The following is a 16339-nucleotide window of genomic DNA, read 5'->3' as shown; positions in this document are numbered from 1 at the left end:
CTCTATCTGTAAGGCCTCCTCAGACAGCCATTTTGCTTTTTTGCATTTCTTTTCCATGGGGATTTTCTTGATCCCTGTCTCCTGTACAATGTCACGAACCTCTGTCCATCGTTCATCAGGCACTCTGTCTATCAGATCTAGTCCCTTAAATCTATTTGTCACTTCTACTGTATACTCATAAGGGATTTGATCTAGGTCATACCTGAATGGACTAGTGGTTTTCCCTACTTTCTTCAGTTTAAGTCTGAATTTGACAATAAGCAGTTCATGATCTGAGCCACAGTCTGCTCCTGGTCTTGTTTTTGCTGACTGTTTAGATCTTCTCCATCTTTGGCTGCAGAGAATATAATCAATCTGATTTCGGTGTTGACCATCTGGTGATGTCCATGTGTAGAGTCTTCTCTTGTGTTGTTGGAATAGGGTGTTTGCTATGACCAGTGCGTTCTCTTGGCAAAACTCCATTAGCCTTTGCCCTGCTTCATTCTGTACTCCAAGGCCAAATTTTTCTGTTACGCCAGGTGTTTCTTGACTTCCTACTTTTGCATTCCAGTCCCCTATAATGAAAAGGACATCTTTTTTGGGTGTTAGTTTTAGAAGGTCTTGTAGGTCTTCATAGAATCGTTCGACTTCAGCTTCTTCGGCGTTACTGGTCGGGGCATAGACTTGGATTACTGTGGGATTGTGTGTGTTGTGGTTAAGGAACTTATTTTTTATTTTGTTATTTATTATTGAGCTCTACCTCTTCCCCCCACCTTTTAAGTAGCATTTGTTGGACAGTGTACATGGAAGAAGAAATAAGCTTTTATAGGTAGTTTTGTAGTAGATATTCCTTATCTGTTTTTGGTCTGTCTGGTTATGAGGAACTTTAATCATGAAGGATTCACCTGATCCAGCAGCAGTATTGCATCTCTCACAGAGATTTTTTTTTTTTACACTTGAGACTTAATAAAGATGACAGAAGAAGTTACTGAGAGTGATTGAATCCACCTCGATAAGGACAATTATAAAAACAAGTTAAAGCCTTGACTGTTCTTTACTTAAGGAATTGGGTAATATTTCCTAACCAATGTGTCCATAAATAAATTGTTGTGGTCCAGACTGTATTTTTCTGTGTAACCCAGGCTGGTCTTTTCTTATCTGGAAATTCTTCTGGCTTTAGGACTAAGATTACTAAATCTCAGTCTTCATTCATGTCCTTGCTCAGAGTGCAGCACCTTCTTAACTGCCAGGGCCTTGTTCTGTGGTTCTGTTTCAGTGCTCCTTTCCTCTAATCTGCCTTGCAAATTACTGGCCCAGGCTGTGGATTTTTACATTGCTGTTTTTTCTAAACCAGGACACACTTTGTGCTCAATATTTTGTGTAAAATGTGACTTTTTTGATAAAGAATGCTAATAGAGTACCCAAGTAATTTATCTCTATACTTGTCAATGGCTATCTACTGCAGTCAGAACAAAGTCTAAGCTCTAACATTATGGCATAGGTGGCCCTAGTGACGCCTTACCTACCACTGTGACCTCACCTGAAGACCACTCTCACCTTTTCTTCTAAACTTTCAACCCACTAGGACATTTCTACCTTGGGGGCTTTGTAGTAGCAATTGGGGATATTTGACCTGAGCTTTGATGATTTTAAAAAGAGTCAGCTTAAACTCTCTTCCTCCAGATTGTTGTGTGCATGCTAAGTCTCTTCGGTTGTGTCTGACTCTTTGCCATCCTATGGACTATAGCCCGCCAGTCTCCTCTGTCCATGGGATTCTCCAGGCAAATTGAATACTGGAGTGAGTTGCCATGCCCTCCTTCAGGGGATCTTCCCGATCCAGGGATCGAACTCTTATGTCTCTTGTGTTGGCAGACAGGTTTTTTACTGCTAGCACCAAGATTATTGTGTAGCCAGTGCTTTTTCATCGTTCAGATCTCAGCTCAAATATCCCTTCCTCAGAAAGGTCTTCCCAGACTATCCATCTAAAGTAGGCTTTCTTCTTTACTACCTTGCTTACTCTTTTCCATTATTCTTGTCTTCATTGCATTTTCCACTATCTAAAATTCTCTTGTTTGCTTCATTCCATTTGTGAGGATAGTGTCTTTGTCTGGTTGGCCATTGTATCCCCAGAGTCTAAAACAGTGTCTGGTACATAATAGGGGCTCAGTAAATAGTTAAATGCATGAATGAGTGAATAAATGATAAATTTATACTGTAGACTGAGCAATTTCTTTTTTCCTTATTTTATTGAAAAACAGTGCAATAACAAGATAGTAAACTGGGTAGAGGAATATTCACTTATAATCCTGGTACTTAAAAAATTAACATATTACAGTTTTTTTCCATATGTATATGTATTTTTCATTGTTATACTCTATTAAAATTATTTTTTATGTTTTGATTTTGTTCAGTTAGGCTTGTCAAATATTTTCCCAAGTTCTCCTAGTGAGACCCTTTATTTTAATGGCTACATAATATTACATTGAGCTGATATTCCATCATTTACTTAACCATTTCCTTAATATGCTAAATAATTTGTTTCTAACTTTTTGCTATTATAGATAACACTGCAATGAATAGCTTAATGAATACAGAAAACATTTGTCTTCCATTGAATAGAATACATTTTAAACTTTAAATTGACAGGATAGTATGAAATTGTTCAGGTATTTTATGACTTTTAAAATATATCTTATAAATTATAAAAGAATGTGTATAACTTTCTTCTGGGGTCTACTCTAAAATACTTGTCTTTATTGATGTCAATAATTGTATGATACAGATATTTGAGGTACAGATTTTGATTGATTTTGCAAATGAATTTGCAAGTGCCTTAGGGCATAACCAGATTCTTTTTTTTTTTTCTCAGATTCCTTTAGACTTACGAATCAGTCTGAGTATAGATGTGTGTAAATTCTGTGAATAATAAATTGTTCGTTTATTAAAATTATCACTTTCAGTAAAAAGGGAAACTATGAAAAAAAAAAAAGCTAAAGCTCAAATGAAGAGTTTCATGAGCAACATAATGGAATAGATATTTGAGATTATAAAACTATATATGAGAGAAATCACAACTTTTCATAATCAGCTTTAATGATATTTGCAATTTGTTTTACCTTTTTTTTCCTCTCAAAGTCAGAAGACATTTTGTAGTGAGAAACGATGCCCTTAACTCTCCTCATTTCTGTATATGGAGAGAAGGTGACCTATTTATAGAGGTTATACAAATAAAATATTCTCTGAGAAGTTTTTCTTTGGATGTTTTTTGAACTTTTCGAATTATTTGAAGTCAAATGTAAGTATTGTTTTTTATAGGTATACAACAATCATGACACATTTTGCATAAAATTTTAAGTTCTGGGCTTTTAAGCAGATTCTATTTTCTTATGCATTTGTATTCCCTTAAAACATCTCCTTTATAGTCTTTTTCAAAAAAGAATAATTCTTAACTATCTATGTTATCCTCTGGATAGACTTAAAACTATAGACTTAAAAATAACTCTTTCTGATGTGAACAATCATTTTACTAAACCTACATTTAGAGGCAGATACAACACTTTTCTAAAACAAAGAGCCTGTGTTTTTCTTTGCCATCTAAAAATTCTTTTAAGCTATATGTTATTTTTTTGCTTTATCAAGTCAAGTAACACATTCTCAGCTTACCTTTCTCATGTCTTTTCTGTGTTCTTTCAACCTTATTTAGGGCTTCCCTAGTGGCTCAGCAGTAAAGAATCTGCCTGCAGTGCATGAGATGCGGATGTGGATTCGATCCCTGGGTTAGGAAGATCCCCTGGAGAAGGAAATGACAACCCACTCCAGTTGGTTTCTTGCCTGGCAATCCCTTTGACAGAGGAGCTTGGCAGGCTATAGTCCATGAGGTTGCAAGAGTCAGACATGACTTAGTGACTAAACCGCCACCACCACACCTTTATTTATTCTAATAATAATTTCATCTCATAACTGGAGACTCATTCAACTTATCAAACAAATTTTATTGGGCACTTACTTAATGCAGGCTACTTTCCTAGGAACGAGGTATACAGCAGTATAAGAATCCCTGACCTCTTGGAGCTTACATCTGGTAGATAAGATAAATAAATAATTGTAGGTTAGAAACTGATGAAATGCTAAGAAGAAAAAGAAACAAAGTAGGGAAGAGAGTATATGAAATATGAGTAATATTGAAACTTGATGGGATGATCAGGGGAGATTTCACTGAGAAGGAAAATTTTGAAAAAAAACCTGAAGGAAGTAAGAAGGTGAACCATGTAGCTATGTGGGGAAGAGCGTTCCAGGCCTAGGGAATAACAAGACCAATAAGTAGTTGTGTGTACGAGGGGTGAGTCACAGAATTACATAGGGAAGAAGTTGGAGAAATAAGAGAAAGATCATGTAACAGATGTTTGTTTTTTTTGTAATTATCTTTATCCTATAATTTTCCTGAGAAATATACTTCTTTTATTTCTAAGTTTTCTTTCTGTGGATTTACTTTAATTAACAGTTTAGAAATTTTGTGGTTTTTACCATTTTTGAGTGATAATATACATAATTTGGGGCTTCCCGGATGACACTAGTGGTAAAGAATCCGCCAACCAGTGCAGGAGATGCAAGAGACGCAGGTTTCGATTCCTGGGTCAAGGAGATCTCCTGGAGTAGGACATTTTCCAGTATTCCTGCCTAGAAAATTCCATGGACAGAGAAGCCTGGCAGGCTACAGTCCATGAGGCTGCAGAGAGTTGGACATGACTGTGTGACTAAGCACACATAAATTTATTAAAGATTTTTGCCTGTGGAAGAACATATCTCATTTACCACTTGCCATTTAATTAGATGTTTTTTAAAAATTAGTATTACTGTTTCTTGGACTGCAGATCTTTACCATTTCCCCAGTAAATGTGATTAGTAATCTAACTGCCTAGTGCTGTTTTATATAATATTCTTGTCATTTCTAGTTTTTCTTGCAAAATTCTAAATTTTCACCATTGCAGTAGCATCTTCATTGATATCTTTTAAAAAATAAACCCAATTTAAAACATAAATTAACCTTGAAGATTGTGACTTAGTTAGGTTTTCTTAGAGATTTATTTGCTGTTGCTCTGTGTTCAAAGTAAATTGTTTGCTTTCTATGAAATGACCAGGAATCTAGGCAAATAAGATTTTTTTAAATTAAAAAATATCTGTCAGAGAATATTTAACTCAAATTGACTTTAATGAATTGAAGAGTTAGTATTTATAGTATGTTAGAATGGATATTTGATGTCAACACAAGATTCTACTGTTTAGGTTCCCCAAACAGTAGTTGTTGTAACTGTTTCTGATCTTCAGTTTCCTTGTCTGTAAATGGGAATCAAATTGCCTGCTTCCAGAGGCGCAGCAACACATTGTTTTGAGAATATAATTGAATAATACATGTGAACGCTCTCAAGAAAACTATTAAGTGCCAATCAGTGTGGTAGCCTTGTTTTCTCTTCTGTTAGGCTGCAGTCCATGGGGTCACTAGGAGTTGGACATGACTGAGCAACTTCACTTTCACTTTTCCCTTTCATGCACTGGAGAAGGAAATGGCAATCCACTCCAGTATTCTTGCCTGGAGAATCCCAGGGACAGCGGAGCCTGGTGGGCTGCTACCTATGGGGTCGCACAGAGTCGGACACGGCTGAAGCGACTTAGCAGCAGCAGCAGCAGGCCACTTATGCTTATCTTTTAAAGTTTTGTTAAATTTTAGTAATCATTGGCTTTGTTAAAATTTGGATAACAAAGCAATTTATAATTATTTTGGACTAATGATCCTGTTAATAGATCTTTTGTGAAACTGCTTCTACAGTGTAAATGAACAAGTCTTGGTTGTCATCCAAGTGACCAAGTGCCATGCTGATTTTACTCTCAGTTACAGTGGCCTCTGGCATTTGCCTCAGTTAGATTTTACTTGCCCTCACTTTGAAGACAGCTATTAGCAATGGGGAATGGGCTTGTTTAGGAATTCTGTTAGGGAAGCTGAAGCAGCAGTGTGTTAAACATTAATACCTTACCAATATCCTTTGACCAGTCTAGGAAAGGATTTCATTTAGGGTATATGCAGTCAAAAGTTTATGAAGCACTAGGTAATTGGAAAATTAATATGCCAACATATTGACCTACCAGCCCAGGGCAACATGAAGCTTTGAAGACCTTTGAGGTGCATATTGCTACTGGGTAATGGAGTACCCAGGGCATCCATCTTTTAGAATTTGCCACACAGTGGTCATGTGGGAAATTTATAAAATCCCAATGCCCAGGTCATAGCTCATACTTTTTAAATCAGAATGTTGAGGGTGAGAGCCAGGCATCAGTAGTTGTTCAAGATGCTCAGCAAAGTGGGAACCCATAGGAATATGTGGCTCTGGCCTCCATTCTTCTACCTGTTATTGTTTCACATGCTGTAGTACCATTCACTAGAGCTTGGTGTTCTAGCATGAAAAATATTTGAAAGTGTTGGGTAACATCACTCACTCAGATTTGTGTTCTGCATTTTTGAGGAGTGCATACTGTTTTACATAGTCTTATGTTGTTTTGAACTTTAACTTTCATTACTGGTCCATGGTAGATATATTCATGTTATTTTTTTCCATCTGTTACAGATATTTCCTTGACAACTTTAAATGAACCATGGCTTTGTGATTTGAGACACAAAACAATGTCTACAAGTTTTAACTATTTAGGAGTTTCATTGTTTCAATTACAAATTACCATTTTCAGAATAGCAGACCAACAGCCACTTTGATTTTCCAAATCCATTTTCATTTATTTCCAGTTTAGTAATGAATTGTTGCAAGTTAGCCTGAATTTGGGAGAAGGCAATGGCACCCCACTCCAGTACTCTTGCCTGGAAAATCCCATGGACGGAGGAGCCTGGTAGGCTACAGTCCATGGGGTCGCTAAGAGTCAGACACGACTAAGCGACTTCACTTTCACTATGCACTGGAGAAGGAAATGGCAACCCACTCCCGTATTCTTGCCTGGAGAATCCTAGGGACGGCAGAGCCTGGTGGGCTGCCGTCTATGGGGTCGCACAGAGTCGGACACGACTGAAGTGACTTAGCAGCAGCAGCCTAAATTTATGGAATTAGTATGTCTGAAGGAATAGACTGTTTAATTATATCACAGCTGCATTAATATTTACTAATATACAAGATGATTGGTGTGTGCAACAAAAGCTATACCTATAGTACTAACTGTGATATAAATGAATAAGCATTTTTCCAACATCATGGTTTATTAAGGCAGAATTAGTGTAATCTAATTAAAAATAATTATGCAAGGAGAATTCTTAAATGGCTTGGTTCCTCATGTTGACAAGAAGGAACTAGAGTTTTGGCTGTAAATCCTTAAAACTTGCTTAAGGCTTGACATAAGTTCAAGTGGTCACAATATTATCTTAAAAATAGTAAAAATTCTATTTTAAATTATAAAAAAATTTCTGTTTCACAGTCCATGTCAAATATGTGTGTGAAAAAATACAGAACATAAAATGATGCTCTGAGTTTTTTCATTGTCATTTGAAATTAAAGAACATGACCCCGTTTCTCCAGTACTGTCAGAGTATTGTAAATTATGGGAATTCCTTCAGGGCATATATTTGGCTTAATACCTAACATTCAGTCGTCCAGTTTTTGTTTTGGATCGTTTGCTTTTCTTGTTTTGCATTTTTGTTTTGTTTTGTTTTCAGCCATCATTTTGTCTTATCATCTTCAATTCTAGAGCAACCTGACAACAATAATGATACTACTGAATTGGGCATCCTTGTCATTCCTGAGATTAGTGTCACAAATGTGGCCGGAGAGAGAACCGGGAATGGGGAAAAAGGCAGAACACTAGGAGAGATTGATGCCCAGCATATACAGGGTGTACAGGAAACAGCCACAGATCCTAGAACTGAGAGCAAAGGCTTGCCAGAGATCAGGAGGCAAAAATCTGTAAGAAAAATGATGGAGGATGGAATAAACTCACCTGGCAGAGTGCAGTTTTAGCAGAGCACTTTATAGCTGCACTCCAAGGTATCTCATGGCAAAGGGTCACTGCTGCATGTTTTAAGCAACAGTTGCACAGCCACAAAAATTTTGCATGTCATCTAATCAAAATGCATGAATTATGTACTACAGTTTCTCAATGACTTAATGCTCTTTGGAATGGTCATATCTATGCTGTCTCTGAGTAAATTGTTATGAAAATGAGGCAGAAAATGGCTTCCAGAATAATTTACTGCTTGTGTTTTGAGATCTAAAATTACTTTTTTATCCTTGTATTTTTGCCATCTTTGATATGGAAGATAAAGTATAAAGAATTTTAACAAGTTTGTGGTTATGATATTTATGGTCTATATATTTTTCTTTTAGTAAGAAAATCTACAATGTGGAGTGCAACCTTAAAAAAAAAATCTTTAAAATATTTTAATAACATTTTTTTTTTAAGTTCCTTGGTATGACCTTTGACTTTACACTGCTTTGCTACTAGGGGAGAGTTTACTCCTTAGTTTTACTGTGTGGTATTTTTCTAATTGTCTCTGATCTTTTGCATGAATAGTAAGAAAACTTTTCTAAAAACACAGTGGGGTGTGGTTTATGGCATGCTTTTTTATTTAATATACTCTAAATTATTCTAATGTTAATGATAAACTATTGTTGACATTTTGTAGAATGTTTTGATTTATCATTTGATTTTGATCAGTAGTCTGTTGCTTTACATATTATGCTAAAATTGTTCTAAAATTTATTTAAAGTATATTTGATTTGGTATTAATCATGAAAAAAAGAATTACTTAAAATGTTTAATATTAATTAATAATTGTTATTTCTTTGTTTAGGAAATACAGAATTAACAGGTCAAGAAGAACTGATGGAGATATCCGAAGTTGACGAGGGGTTTTATTCCAGGGCTGCCTCTAGTACCAGCCAGTCGGGTTTATCAAACATTAGTCAAAATTGTAGTAACAAGACAAGTATAGGAAAGACTCAGAGACGGTCAGGAGGAAACAAACCTGGAGGAAAAGAGAAAGAAACTACAGGGGAGTCTTGCAAAGATCACTTTGTTCGAAAACAAGCACAGAGAGCCCAAAGTGAGAATCTCGAGCTTCTCTCCTTGAAGAGACTTACGCTGACAACCAGCCAATCTCTGCCTAAACCTTGTAGTCATGGTTTGGCTAAGACTGCCACCAGTGTTTTCAGTAAATCCTTTGAGCAAGTCAGTGGTATCTCAGTCCCACATAACCCGTCATCTGCTGTCAGCTGTGGGGCTGGGAGAGATGCCAATAGGTTTTCTGCTTGTAGTCTCCAAGAAGAAAAGCTGATATACACTTCTGAAAGGACTGAACTTCCAGTGAAGCATCAAGCAAGTCAGCAGAGACCTCCTAGTATTAGCATTACTTTGTCCACAGATTAATTTGTAAGGGTTTCCTCACGTAAGCAGTGAATCTGGAGATACAACTTGGCTTCTTCACACAAGTTCCCAGGGTCATCTTTCATCCCTGCTCCTGACGGGAGCCCTGATGTCTTAAATTCTGATGGCTACCTTAACTTTATGAAGGGAATAACGTCTAGGTTGTAGTAAGTTGAAATATGGTTTTGCTATTTCTTGGGTTGTATTTTTTCCCCTTGGCTTGAGTCTTTTTTTTTATCTTGTTTCTGTTGCCCTAAGATTGACATTGTGACAGTACATTTTGACAGGTTGTGTGATCAGATTGGTTACATCTCCTGCAAGGTTGTGAATCTTTTTCTTTAATAACTCCTATTTTGGTAGCTATATGTTTGGCCTTCAATGTAAAGGGAATCCACGTGTGGAAACTGTTTTTTCAAGGATGAGGCTAGGTACAACTCCAAAAATTCTACAGCTGGCTGTTTAGCAAGCCACTCTGAAAAACAGGCATGTGAAAAAACAAAAATGATATGCATGAAAAGTGCCTGATAAAATGTTTGTAGCCAGATCATCTTGAAGATTAGTAGAACAATTTATATAAAGCACTGGAAAATGCCTCATAACTCAGTACCATAAAATATATGATTTTGCCGTCATTTATTTGGAACATTTTATATAAAAAATCAGGTTGCAAGTAGATGTGTTGTTTTGAAGTGTTTGATCTGGATTTAGCAGGTGAAAATCCTTCTCAGTTCCTAAGATGTAATAGGCCATAAAGCTGGCTTAACCTGCTGCTGGACTTTGGAAATACTGCTTAGTTTGGATTCCCATAATTCAGAGCACACATCATTGAAGACTTCACTGTAAATTTTGTACCTCAGCTCTAAAGATACCAGTGTTCACCATGTTGAATGGTCTGTCTACAAATGAAGGAAATTAGGTAAATTTTTCATCTATTAAATATCATTGAAAGAAAATAAAAATAGTGAAATATGGACAAAAGACATTTATTTATTAATTAATTTAGGTTATTTATGTTTGTGTTCTTAAATGTAAATTTTTAAATTTGAAAAATAGTGACTGTGTTTCTTGTTTTGTGAACAGGCCTATTTTAAATGTTCTTGTTAAGATATGAAGAATAATCAGTGTAGTTGCCCCCAGCCAAAAAAAATAAATAAAAACAGAAAGCTAATTTAACAGAAGCTGAACAAACTTGTATGTAGCTATAGAGGGTCATGTGACCTCCAGATGGATGTAAAAATTTGATATTTGCTAGTGGTGGTAATTTCAGCTATGGTGAGGTTCCTTTTAAATCAAGTAGACTTAGTAATAATCTAGGGTAAGAGAGAAAAAGCAGGGTTGAGAATGAGAGAGTAAGTTGACTGGGGAGGAAGACCTAGGGAGCTGTCCCCTTTTCAGTGGTTAGTACACAGTGTTTTCCTTATTCATAGTCCTTAGCTATGGCCACACAGAGAAAATGCTAGTTTTCATCTTGTACCTGTTTATGCAGAGCTCAAATATGTGAAAAAGTTGTATGTCTTGAAGACTGCTAAAGAATTTACACTATGAATGCAGTTTTGACTGTAACTACTTTGGCTGTTGTTTTAAATCTAATTTTTCAAAAATCATTAACTAATTTTCATTGAGTAATCCTGAATAAAATATGGTTTTTAACATAAGTGAACTTGATATTTTTAGTTCCAGTGGTAGAAATGCAATAAGATCTATTGGCATACATTATAGTTTTTTAAAAAAAAAAAAAAGGCAAGTCAACCGGACAGTGAAAGTTAATAAAGTATTAATGTACTAAGAATCCTGTGTTCAACTTAAATCCTGTGTACAATCACTGTGAATTTCCTATTGTCTTTTTGTAATTCTTTAACAAAGAATTTTTCCTAGGTATAGCTCCTAACAATCTTAATAGTCTTTAATAGTCTTAAGAACTAATTTAAAAGATTGGCATTGAAAGCAAGTTAAGGTGCTTAGGAAATATTGTAGAAGATTTTTGGAAAGCATTAGTTTGAGGACACATTAGCCAGCACAAATAAGAGATCAGGTTTTAATGTTCAGCTGTTATAATGGAACCTCATTTTGGTATTATTCTAGATCATTGTGGTCTGAGGAGCAGTAAGGAGCATTGGCATCACCTGGCAGAATTTCAGAGCCACCTTAGATCTACTGAATCATAACCCGCCTTTTAGTAAGATCTCAAGTGATTATTATGCACATTAAAGTTTGAGAAGACAGTATCAAAGTACAAACAAATCACTTACCTGATATTTAGAATTCTCAGTGGTCTCACAACCCTAGATCAAATGTGTTGGATACTATAATCTTTACTGTTTTTAACAGCTAATTAATTTTTTATAGTGTCAACTCACTTAAGTCCCCTAATTCTAAATCTTTAATGAATCTTATTTGTTTTTACAATAAAAATGGTTAATATTTTGTATTTTCTTGATAACTAAAAATGGAATCAGAGCTCTACAGTTTTAAGTATGAAAGGGGTACCACCCTTTTATACAGTGCACAGCAAATCTGCATGTGTTTATTGTTTTAAAAACCCTGAAGGCTTACTCAAAGGAATGGTTCTGAATTTTTGCTCTAAGTAATTTGCACCAGTTGATTTTCTGGAATGTGGAATTATGTGGAGTTGTGTTAACAAGAAAATTCTTTTGTAGTATCTTTGATGCTATTTCAAATAAGGATTATACATTTGAAAATTTTTATAGCAATTATAAATACTGGGTAATGCTAACTTATTGTAACAATTGTAATTGTCTCTACTATTCTTGTCCCACTTACTTTTCCAAATTTGAAAGTTGGGGTGGCTTTTGTAGGTCATTTTCTTCTGAAGATGCTGATGTGACCATTTGGTCACAGACCTCTATATATTCAGAGTAATATCTTTTATCACAAGAAGGAGTCTGCACAAAATTGGGGCCTTGTACTCAGAGGATGAGTAGACCCTGTAGTCCCATTCCACATTTTAAACCTCTAAAAGATTCTTGGAATTACCCAACCTCTCACTCTTAAAATACCCAACTACCTAGGATAGTCTAGTGAAGCTGGATGCCAGATTTTGCCTTTTGGAATCCAAGTGGAGAGAGAAACAAAGACTTAAGGGGAGTGTCCTAGGGCAGGTGAGCACCCTGGAATCCCTTGTTATACCACCATGGAGCTTTTAAAGGCAACTCTGTAGATTTGAAGAGTAGAAATTCTGAGTCCTTAAATGATTTCAGTGGTTTTTGAAAAAGCAATATTTCATTGTTCTCTTCAATTATGAAGTAACTGCTTAGCAAAGATTATTCACTTAAAGATAAAAGAGATGAAATAAAGGGAAATAAAAATTTTAAACCAAAATAGATAAAAATGATCCCATTTTTAGGGGATTTTGCCTGTTTGGAATAATAAAATTAAAGTGTTGAAACCTTTACGTTTAAATTATAGAGAAAAATACACTCAGACTTAATTTTCAGCAAATATTTAAAATAAGGCTATTTAACATTTGAGTCCATAGGCACTGTAAGTCTACACTTTATTAAAAGGAAGCACATCAAGAAAATATGTATGTTAATGGAACTGAAAATTTTTTCAAAAGCCATTAGAAAGATTAATTTGATGGGTACTTAAATTAAGCATTGTAGATAAAAATTAGTGTATTAAAAGTGTCTTCCCAATCTTTGGATAAAAAAATAAACTCTCTAGTCCTTTGATTAGCATGAATTTATACTTTTAGATTAATTACTTAGTAAAATTATATATAATGCTTTGAGTTATTCACATTTATATTTAATATTGATAAATTCTTCATCAGAGAATATAAGTATGTTGTCTTCTGTATTTTGTAACTTGTGCATATCTAAAGAGACTAGCAGTGAACATTTTAGAAGATGCTTTTGTGTTTTTTAATAGTAGAGTTCTAGAGTATTAATATCTTGATATAAAGTTTCTACTAGTAAACTCAAGATCTTGTTTCACACACTGTTACTGTATACCTCTAATCTTTACTTCTATTTACGTAGTGATAATAATCTTTTCATAGTAAATATACTTGTTTCTAATTGTATTCGTAGAGTTTACATTCCTAAAGAATAAGTTATGACTTTGGATATTTTTATGTGCTCCCTACCTTTTTAAGGTTATGGAAATAAACTGGAGTTTAGTTTTTTGACGTTTTATATATTTGTGTAATTGTTCTCCATATATAATACTTTTTACAACAGTGCTGCCTCTTGTTTTATTGAAATAAAAACAGAAAAAATATTTTTTGCAGATCACTTTACTCGTTAAAAAACCATCATAAAATTTTTCAAAAGTCATGATGTGGAGGAAGAAATTAAAGGAGGAAGACTTAGGTGAGTTGAGTCATTGAGAGCTTTTGGGAGTAAGCCATAGGACAATGACATTTCATTCTTGGCTTTATGTTTTACATGGCCTGTGGATGAGATGTGTGACAAATTCATTAGTATTCATCAAGAAGAAGATGAGCTCCATGAGTCATGCACCACTGACTGATTATTTGTCGTACCAAGAGTACAGGCTTCTTTAGATAACAATGCTTTGCCCTTTTATCTGTTGTATGAGTCTTTATCTCTTGAATGCAGAGATTATATGCCTCTAGAATAGGACTTTGTGCATTGTAGATATTGAGACACTTAATGAATGTGTGAGTTAGGTTGACATTAGTGTTGGGAAAGAATCAAGGATAAGTTCTCCAATGTATTATATTACAGTAAAATTTTAAAATTCCATTTACTGACTCCAGGAAATCTCCATGACATTACCTTGAATAGGATTACTGTGTGTGCTTAGAAACAAAACCCTCTTAGAAACTTGAAAAAAAAAATCCTGTTGTATAGTTGATTATATATTTGGATAATTCCACTTCATCTAAGGAACTGAGTAATTTTGGAAATATTTTCTAAACTACTATTAGAGGAGCATTCATAGAGAACAAGAGAAGTGATTTTTGTAAATCACATGTTAGCCCTATGGAAGAGAAACTCTTCTAGTGACTTTTAACAATCCCTATAAATAGTTGACTCACTTCATAGAATCTATAATACCAGCATAATTATTTTATAATTATTAAGAAAGGCTTTGACAGATAGTTCTAGTCACTTGGTAATTTCCCTTGTATTGTTACTGTGGTAGTAGTAATAGCTAATATTTGTAATTAAAATTATGATCTCATTTAATCTTCAAAACAGTCCTATAAAATGATTAGAATCCCCATTTTAAAAAGAGGAAACTGAAGCTCTCAAAAGGGCAGATGACTTGCCCAAAGTCACAGAGCTGCTGGTTGGAAAGCTAGGTCTTGTGACTCTCATTTTTCTATCACCTGGTAAAAGAAGATACTAAGTGATACTATGTAACAGACATATTATATATTTGCTATTCAAGGCAATGGCACCCCACTCCAGTACTCTTGCCTGGAAAATCCCATGGACAGAGGAGCCTGGTAGGCTGCAGTCCATGGGGTCGCGAACAATCCATGGGGTCTCGAAGAGTCGGACACGACTGAGCGAGTTCACTTTCACTTTTCACTTTCATGCACTGAAAAAGGAAATGGCAACCCACTCCAGTGTTCTTGCCTGGAGAATCCCAGGGACGGCAGAGCCTGGTGGGCTGCCGTCTGTGGGGTTGCACAGAGTCAGACACGACTGAAGCGACTTAGCAGCAGCAGCAGCATTCCATAAGTGACAGTTAAGTTTTAAGGTGAAAATAAAAGTTTTCTAAAAATAAATTATGATACTTTTTATAGAACTTTAGGTAATTGTGTTTCATTCAGTGGTAAATTGAATGCTAGTCAGTCAGATATTAAAAACATAGTAAAATATAAATTAAGATTGTTTATTTTTTTTTACCTGTCAGATAAGGATTTAAAAGATTGAGACTGGTATTGATATAGGTGATGGGAAATTTAAGTCCATTGGCAGGACTTAAATTGGTACAACTTAAATAATGAGCAACTCAGCAGGATCTATCAAACTTTAAAGTGCATATGTCTTCTGAGCTAGCAACCCTACTCTTCTGTTTATTCCAAAATAAAGGTTTTTTTTTTTTAATCCAGGTGTATCTTACCTGAACTAATTAATATATTTTTTTGGAAATTTTAGTATAAGTGTGTAAAGATATTCATTGCAGCATTGCTTGTAATAACAACAACAACAAAAAAGCAGCAGTCTAAATAACTATTAATAGAGGACTAGATAAATTATGGTGCATACATACATATAGTGGAAAATGATGTAGCTGTGAAAAACAATGCAGATATGTATGTGATGATTCAGAAAGATTATTTAATTATAATGTTCCCTGAAAAAAAATTGTCATAGAACAAGAACATTTAATATGGAATATATGTATTTATACATACATACATGTACATATGTACAGCACATGTGTGTTTGCTGGTATGTGGGAAGAAAAGCATTATTTCTCTAAGTATGATCTAATGGTAGCCTGCATCAGGGAAAAAAAATGGTGCTTTTAAAAGTAGAAATTCTGAGACCTTGTGCTGAACCCTCTAAATCAGAATCATGGAGTGAAGCATGGAAACTTTTATTTGTAACAAGTTCCTCAGTTAATTTTTATGCAACCTTAATATTTGGTCTAGTAGCTAATAGCAGTGAATTGATTATCTTTCTGGTAGTAGTCTGTAGTTAGGAAACACAAATATTTTAAAAAGTTAATTGTTAAATTGAGGTGTAGTTTACACATAATGTTCAATTAGTTTCAGGTATACCACATAATGGTTCAATATTTGTATATATTGCAAAATGATCACCAAAGGTAAGTGTAGTTAACATTCATCACAATACATAGTTTTTTCTTTTGTGATGAGGACTTTTAAGATTTACTCTGTTAGCAATTTTCAAATAAGCAATGCAGTATTAACTATAGTGATCATGCTGTACATTACATCCTCATGGCTTTTATAACTGCAAGCTTATACCTTTTGACTCCC

The 16339-nt window shown here is 34.8% G+C and overlaps 1 protein-coding gene across 16 annotated transcripts in view; it reads left to right on the top strand.

Moving 5' to 3' along the window:
* The window catches only part of HYCC1 (hyccin PI4KA lipid kinase complex subunit 1), a 112374-nt gene that overhangs the window by 79759 nt on the left and 16276 nt on the right, over positions 1-16339 (top strand). For 4 of the 16 annotated variants that reach the window (XM_081536405.1, XM_081536408.1, XM_081536406.1 and 1 more), the window contains one exon: positions 8819-11179. In XM_081536405.1, the coding sequence (XP_081392531.1) occupies positions 8819-9393 (575 nt within the window). In that variant the 3' untranslated portion in view covers positions 9394-11179. Of the gene's footprint in view, positions 1-7716; positions 8014-8818; positions 11180-11472; positions 13548-13642; positions 13725-16339 lie in introns of those variants that run through there. The other 12 variants (XR_014067428.1, XR_014067430.1, XR_014067431.1 and 9 more) reach the window with 6 other exon arrangements.

The sequence above is a fragment of the Giraffa tippelskirchi genome, chromosome 10 (assembly GCF_054371585.1).
Source record: "Giraffa tippelskirchi isolate mGirTip1 chromosome 10, T2T-mGirTip1v1.2.pri, whole genome shotgun sequence".
Lineage (NCBI taxonomy): Eukaryota > Metazoa > Chordata > Mammalia > Artiodactyla > Giraffidae > Giraffa > Giraffa tippelskirchi.
The sequence above is the reverse complement of the archived record's forward strand: the minus strand, read 5'-3'. Positions and strand labels throughout refer to the sequence as shown.